The sequence below is a fragment of the Motacilla alba genome, chromosome 8, assembly GCF_015832195.1.
Source record: "Motacilla alba alba isolate MOTALB_02 chromosome 8, Motacilla_alba_V1.0_pri, whole genome shotgun sequence".
Classification (NCBI taxonomy): Eukaryota; Metazoa; Chordata; class Aves; order Passeriformes; family Motacillidae; genus Motacilla; species Motacilla alba.
In genome coordinates, this window is record NC_052023.1 from 16,150,198 (window position 1) to 16,158,469 (window position 8,272).

Here is an 8,272-nt window from a genome sequence, read left to right on the forward strand (position 1 = left end):
ACCCTGATAAACTATTCCAGGGAGAGGTTCTAGATATATTATAGTTTTCTAATCCATTTTATGCTCTGAATATCAAAGTCCCACTTAAACTTATCTACAAAGCACTACTTGCAGCTGCAGTTTATGTTCCATACTTACATCATCCAAAGCTTTTGACTGTGCATAGTTAAAATATGGGAACTCCTTAAAAATACTTCTAAATTGGGTTGCTTGAGAGAATTAAGGATTTTAAAATGCTAGAGTATAAATTATAAAATTGTAGGAATGTAAATGCATCTTGTCCTTGCAATCTAAATGCAAACTTAAAACATACCACAATGTTACACAGGCTTTTAAAAAGTTACCCAAAAGTAACCTATTAAATGATTCAGTAGTTTTAGATTCTTGGCATGCCATGTATTCCATACCACTGAAAAAACCATAACCTATTTGAGAGGTCTCAGGATTATACCAATAATCGAGAACCTCCTCCCTGGCACAGGCTTCACGGCATAGCAGACAGTTACAGAATGAAGCTGCAAGGGACAAGCCAGATACACGAACAAGCAGAACACTGCTGTTAGCCTATCCAAGGTGTCAGCGGTTACACAATTGTTGTAACACAACACTAATTATCTAGCATAATACTGTATGCCCAGACAAAACAGTAGCAAAAAAATTCACCTATGATCACTTTTAAAGTGTTTTTAAAGGTATTTTTCAGTTGCCAATAATGCATGTTCTTCAGACAACATTCTTATCTAAAATATGTGGGAGATGAACAGGGAGCATTGCTGGGTTACAGCTCCAGAGGAGTGAGCTGATCCCTGTCTGGACTTGCAGAGCAGCCACACAAGCAGCCTGACTGGGAGCATCTCCTCAGGCTGGGGTGAGCACACAGTCAGGTGTGACACCGACAGCAACAGGAACAATGAACTGCCAAGGCCTCAGACCACGTCACACTAAATGACTACAAAGGAAAAGATACAGGAGTAAAGCAAGAAATAAAAGCAGTTAAAAATGGGTAAAGAAAAGCAAATAACATTAGAATAAAGAAAATAAGGATTAAAAAAAATACTTATTTGAAATCCCTGCTCTAAATAAGTGATTTATTTTTAAACTACAAAGCATTAATGATCCTTAATTGGTAAATTCACAACAATGAAATCCTTACCAATTTTGAAAAATGTGACTTTTTAAAGCAATTTACATGAATTTAAGGTGTCTAAATTTAGACATTTCCTCTTCCAGATATTTAACCTAACATTTGACAGGTTCCTAGAAACAAAGTATTGAAAAGAGTGTGTAAAAAACCCAGAAGCTTGATAGATCTAGATGAATGCTTGATTGGATTTCATGTTTAAGGCAGAGCCAAGAAGAAAGAAAATTATGGTAAAATCTGCTTAAAGAATGGAAATACAGTATAGGCCCACTACAACACAGGTACAGACCAACAAGGAATACATTAATTTTATTTTAAGAGAATGGGACAGAAAATAAGACACAGTTTTCTTATAAGCCTAAATAATAATTACTTTTTCCTCTCTTTAAAGTGTATACATTATGCTAATTAAAATTTTACATTTTATATTTCAAAAAAAAGGTTTCTGAGGATAAAATTTGAGTGTTTGAAATAAGAACAAGCTTTCTTAGAAATGAATGCTCTACAAGTTGTCTTATTTCACTCTTGCTTTGGAAGTCAAAAGAAACACCTATTGTACATTTGATTCCCAGCATTATGCCACAAATTGAATCTATTACAATGGAATGCATTAATTTCTATGGCTACAAATCAAACACAATAATTTTGCAAATGTAAAAGCACTGTAATAAAATCAGGAAAACCAGATCCAGCAAATACAAGGATACGTATTTCTGTAACAGCCCTCAAAATTTCCAGTTTTCTTCCTGTAGTTCCTAAAGAAGTAAAAATAGTACATTTGTAAAATAAGATTTGTGTTCAACCAATAACCATGAGAAGTATCTTCCTGACCCCAAGCTGTGTGTTCTGTAAGGAGTTTCAAGGCTGCAACAAGGTCCAGGTGATAGAAAGGAGAAGGTGGGATAGGACAGGGAGGTCACTGTCTCATCATTTTAAAAGGCCATAGTGGTGGCCCTTTCATGAACTCACTCCAGTTTAAGGGTATCTTGCATGTACCAGAGACTCAGAACTTGATGCAGTATCTAGTTGTGGTCTTGAAAGTGCCAAGAAAGGGACAATCACTTCTCTAAACTTCCTAGCTTTGTTAACAAAGACCAGGATGCTGGTGGCCTTTGTTACTGGGGCACACTGCTCACTCAAGTTCAGCAAGCTGCTTGCCAGGCCCCGGGCACTTTTCCATGAGCTGCCCTCAGCCAAACCATCCCAGAGGAACCCCACGGGTTTTTCCATTTCCCTGGGGCAGGACGGTGGATTTGTTCCTGCTGAATTTAATGAGACTGCTGTCAGCCCTCTCCTGCAGAGCATACCCTGCAGTAGTGCCCTTGCTGCTGGCATGTGGGCAGTAAGACCCACTCACCACCACCCTCCGAGCCCGGCCAACCACTTTTACACCAGGCACTTGCTGAGGCACTTCTGGTGCCCTACGCAGGTACTCAAATGCTGTGGAAGTGGTTTCTCAACCACTGTGGTATGAAAACCCTTGCTGAAGGCAAAGTCAATGGTATCCACTGCTGTTCCCTCACCCACAAATCCAATCACCACTGCTCAGACAGCAATCAGACAGGAATCGCGCTTTTCATTCCTGACCTGCTTCCAAATCCCATCCGAAGCCACTGCTCTGCCCTACATTTTTCTACTAGAACTAATTTTCTACTCCATATTTCTGTAGTAGTCAGGCACACAAGGTAGATTCCACAGATGTGTCATGTCCCAAAAAGTTTAAAATCTAGAAATAAACTGCACTTACTTAAAAACTATTAAAAGCCAAAAATAATTTCTTAACCACGTATTTTATAATTGCATCAAAATCTCACCACTTTCCTCCATTTTCTAGGTATCTCCTACTTAAAATCTATTTCTACAAAGATACAAACATGAGCCACATCACAAATAAACATTTAATTTTCAATTTCTGTTTTCAAATGAAGATGAAACTCTTTACCACACAAAAGGACAAGGCTGTTTTTTTTCAAATTGCTGAGGGGATGTGAAATGACATTTTCAAACTGGTTTACATGACTTAGCACTTCTGAAAATGTGAATCTTGTTCATAAATTGTTTAGCCAGTTCATATTAAACAACAATGCAATTAAGTTCCACAGGACTGCAATACATTCTATCAATTTTAGCCAATTATCTCACCTTGAGCTGGTGGGAAAATTTCTTCCCTCTACCTCAGATCTTGGATACCCTTTATTATTATGTACCAAAGACAGACAATGGACTATTTTTCTTGAAATTGAGTAAAAATAATTACCTGTCACATCCAGAATCTCTGAAGCATTAGAAAATGATTGAATTTTAATTCCATTTTCAGACACAATCTCCTCATTATTTACCCCATGCAAAGTAAAATCTGAGTCTTTAGTTATTGGAGCATGATGATTATTTCTCAAAAAACCTTTTTTTGTCACTTCTTTCATGTTCTCACTTGTATTTAAGTAAGCACCAATTTCTTTCACATCAACAGAACCAGCTTCAAATTCTGTATTTTTATGCATATTGCCAGACGTTTTAAATAAACTGCAAAAGATCCAAAATTTTCATTAGCTTGTTGTAATGTTACAGTTTATCTAATATTTGAAAAATACTAGATGTACATTTGTATTAGCAGCAGAACTAGTAAGATAAATAGTAAAATTGTATCTAACTTTATGTAATCTGACCTAAAGACTCCTTTCAAGATACATTTTAACTTCACTTTCATTCCAGAAAGAACACGAAAGAATAAATCACTTGTCCAGATGGGCTCTGACTCCCAATAGCAGATTAATTCTGAATTTCTGCATCATTAAAACCAATAGAGACATCCAGTTCTGAGGAACGGGAGGAGCTGGATGCAGAAGAGCAGTTTATTGATAAAATCTCTCCTCCTAGGCAGCCCTGAAATCACACTGAGAACTGCTCAAGGTATTCCTGACTAGCTGACCTGTGCTCAGTCAAGCAAATTATCTCAGCCCTCCTCCTTGTCACCATGCACATAAAGAATTCAGAGCAGTATTTTCCAAAAGCTTTGTTACCTAAAAATTTATTTAAAATTTAAGCAACAAACCAATGCTCACTTTTCTCACGAATGAAGCTGAGCTCAGGACACATTTAATTAAATTGCTAAAATATTGCCAAAAATAAACATTTTTTTTTCCTTCTACTGAAAGAATTAGCATCTGGAGCCTGCTAAAGTACCTTCAATTGAAAGATCCCAAACTTTGTGTTCAACAGATTTATCTAAAATAATAATATGACTCTGACAGTGATAAATTGTCTGAATTGACTAGACACATACCTTTTTCTTAATGTTGAATGGTCACTCTCATCATCACTGTTTTCACTTAATGCTTTATTTTGCAGTTGCTGAGAAAAACCTATTACTCTTTTAGATTTATTTTCATCAAAGGAGAGAAAAGATGAAACCACTTTCAGATTTTCATGCTGAAAACTAATTTTCTCTCTTTCTCCTAGACTTAACTGTAGGACTTCTTTTTCAGGAGCTATGCCAAAATGAACAGGCGCTGATGATTTATCTTCTACTTTCTCTGTGTTACTCTTACATTGTTGTACAAACTTCTCATGCTTGCTCCCCCCTAAAAGAACTAGAAATTATTATTTCATTAATATTCAGATTCTTCACATTCACATCTATTATACACACTGACGTTTCTATCTTATTGCAAGAACTTTAGTGTGTATTTTATGACTTATGCTAATGAATGTAATGCATGCATTGTCAATAAAAAGTTATAAAAATAAGGTCCCTTCCTTTCCTCCCTATGCAAAATAAAGGATAAAAACTATTCATCAGAACTACAAAATAGTTTGTATGACAGAACTCTTCACCCTGTCCCAGAATAAAGATGGTCTCTTAAAAAAATGACACAATTGGAGTTGGAGTTCCTGCTACAAACAGCTGAGACAAACACTGCAATCTCAACAGCCAGAACTGGTACCGATGTTGGTGACAGGCTGGTTTCATAACCTTCTTGGTTAAATATCACGTTTTGCAGGGTTAATTCTCAGTAGAATCAGTGTCCTGATCTGGCTGACCAGATCAACAAGCATTGCTGTTGGCAACAGGAAGGGAAAGGCACAAACAGAACCAAGCAACCAAATGCAACAAGATAACAACGGCTCTGTTTTGCTGTCTTAATTTCAATGTTGTCCACTAGAAACTCAAAATTACAATGCCCTGTTTGTGACACAGCCCCGACAGTTCTAATTCTACAAACATCAAAAAGCTTGTTTGAGTAAGTAGCTCTAATGGAATTATTCTTGCAGAATAATAGAATAATATTATTCTATAAAGCAGACCTTTATATAACCCACCTTCTGTTTTACTAAAATTCCTAAATAGAGAATATTATAAATCAGCACAACAGCTAAGAAATGCACAAATCTAGCTGACAGAGATAAAGTAATGGCATTCTTTAAAATAAATTTCCTTAAGATAATCCTGAATGTCTAGGAATATGCCACTTAGTAGCAATTAATGACCAGATTCAAATTTGGCTGCCTGAATAATTTGATTAAAGCCCCCAAAAAGGGAAGAAAAAAGTGACTTTCATATAAACTCGCTGTTCCTTGGGTGGCAGACAGGCCATCAGATCCATGTGACAACATTATGCTCTTACAGCCGCTTCCCACTGCGTTACAATGCTTTGTGAAACAATGTGCAGTGACTGAAATTTTGATTATACTTCTCACCTTGCCCATTTCTGCACAGAAAACTTGTGGTATGTTTATGCCTAAAGAGGACTGCTATGCTCCTGGCACATCTAACACCGTCATCCTCAACTCAAATACATTCTTTGTCTCTACTTGCATACCTAGAACATTTCATATTTCACAGCAAAAGAGGAATAATCTGTCACACTAATTATTTGTTGAGAATTTAATATCAATGTCAAGTAATACTTGACATTGTCCAACACTACTCGGACTTTGCAGTGTTGGGTTTATGGGTGCACTTGATCATCCTAAACATCTTTTCCATCGGTTGCAATGGTTCTGTGATTCTATTCTCTGATACTTTACCCATATGAGTGCTAGCTGAGTTTTTTTCCAGTTCCCTCTGTAACTCCTCTGCAGCTGGAATTTCAGCAATAGCTGGAGCAGGTGCAATAAACCAAGTCTTCCCATCTTCATTTTCCAGACACCTATTTTTAACACACAAATGTGAGGTAAAAGCATTTTTAAGCACCCTCCACAACAACTAGCTCAAAATCACTAGTCATAAATAACCTGACTTCTGCTAACCCTTATTTCTCATAGCCGTAAGATACACCCGCATTGTGGAATGTGTTTGGAGAAACATTTCAAAGTATGAGTTATGGAACCAGAAACTTCCAGCCTCACATTTCTATCAGTGGATGAAAAAGTGAGTCATAAGAAAAAAAAAAGCTGCAAAATGTTCAGTTTGGAAAACAATTATATATATATCTAATAATAAAGATTTACCTTTCTCTCATATCTGGTTTTTCATAAAATAAATTATCCAGTGAAAAGACCATGTCTGCAGAGTTGAACATTTTTAGATCAAATGTGAAGTCTCTTAGTCTGCAAAGAGCAGTACAAGAAGATGTAAAACTGAAAATACTAGACTTGAACCTGTCTACAGCAATACAAAGTTTATTAGTTGTGCCAATATTTAATTTCTATATTGTTTTCTTTTTGAGCTCTTTACTGCATTCTCAATCCTTCTTCAAATAGAGAATCCCTCTCCTGATAAAATGTGGTTCCTATTGCTTCTGCTAAAAAAGCCCTCTAGAGCAGCACTTGAATCAACTTTTACTATGATGACATATCTGGGAAGAAAAAGTGGGTAGGAATGAAGATCCAGATAAAGTTTATGTTCAAGTATTTAAACTCTAAGAACAATGCTAAAATTCAACCTAGAGAAGGCTAGAGAAGAGACTGAGGGGACACACCACATTCTTCAACTTCCTCATGAGGGGAAGAGATGGGCAGGCACTGATCTCTTCTCTGTGGTGACCAGTGACAGGACCCAAGAGAGTGGCCTGGAATTGTGTCAGAGGTGGTTTAGGATGGACATTAGAGAAGGGCTCTTCCCCCAGAGGATGTCTGGGCACTGGGACAGGCTCCCCAGTGCAGTGGTCACAGCAGCAGCCTGACAGAGCTCAACAAGTGTTTGCACAATGCTCTCAGGTAGAGTGTGACTCTTGGGGTGTCCTGTGCAGGGCCAGGAGTTGGACTCGATGATCCTGAGTCCCTTCCAACTCATTTTATTTTGTGATTATTTTATACAACTGCAGCCAGTATTTTTCTCCAATCGTTTTGTTACGATCACAGTCTGTCAAGTTTTTGCAAAACAAAACTCGACTGTTATCTAAAGAAGTAAATTTATACTGCTACGCCCACAATCATTTTAATTTACAAGCAAATTAGACTTTTTTCAAACATACATGCAAATTGCTTACCTGGATAACTGGAGTATGGTCCCAACACCAAGTTGTTAACAGGTTTATTCTGAAACATCAGGACCAGAGATTATTTCTAAATTACTTATTATATACATCAGTATTAAGAACAGTCCAGCTAATTTCAGTGTTTTTCATTTAGCACCATCTGTAGGCATTAGAAATGCTTCTTTATGCCTTTCTGTTGAGAAGTTTTACAGCTCTTCATCTTGCTTGAGGACAACTTCAAAAAGCAAAGATCTTACTAAAAGAATACCACACAGATGATTTCATGAGTCAAAAACCTGAGACTCACTGAAACAAACAGTAAAACACAAAGTAAGTTTATAAAGTTCAAAAAAGGCCAACTCTGGGGGTAAAATAACAAAGCAAAGCTTTCTTCTTTATCTACAGAGACAAAACCAAAGGTGACACTTCTTTTGTACTCCAGCATCTCATTAGAAATATATGAAAAGGATCTTTAAGAGTGCTTTGCAAATGGGCTTACTTAATTACTGTAGACTGTCAGCTGTGAATCAAAAAATTTAAAGGTACTTTTCTTTCACAGAATCTATAAGCCTTCAAATATTCCAGAGAGAGGTTTCAAATTCAAAAAAAGAAAACATTTCACAATACCAGAATACAGAGCATGTAATCAAAATTATCTGTGAACACAGTGAAGAACCTCAAACATGAAATCTGTCAATGCCCCTTTCACACA

At 36.8% G+C, this 8,272-nt stretch overlaps 1 protein-coding gene across 1 annotated transcript in view; it reads right to left on the reverse strand.

Annotated features, from left to right (window-relative positions):
- Positions 1–6,663, reverse strand: part of HFM1 (helicase for meiosis 1) — a 31,825-nt gene extending 25,162 nt beyond the window's left edge. The window contains exons 1-6 of the mRNA XM_038144496.1: positions 6,593–6,663; positions 6,170–6,291; positions 4,425–4,731; positions 3,399–3,664; positions 1,849–1,896; positions 139–209 (exon numbers count right to left, since the gene is read on the reverse strand). Of these exons, the coding sequence (XP_038000424.1) occupies positions 139–209; positions 1,849–1,896; positions 3,399–3,664; positions 4,425–4,731; positions 6,170–6,291; positions 6,593–6,663 (885 nt within the window). The remainder of the gene's footprint in view (positions 1–138; positions 210–1,848; positions 1,897–3,398; positions 3,665–4,424; positions 4,732–6,169; positions 6,292–6,592) is intronic.
- Between the last annotated feature and the right edge of the window lie 1,609 nt (positions 6,664–8,272).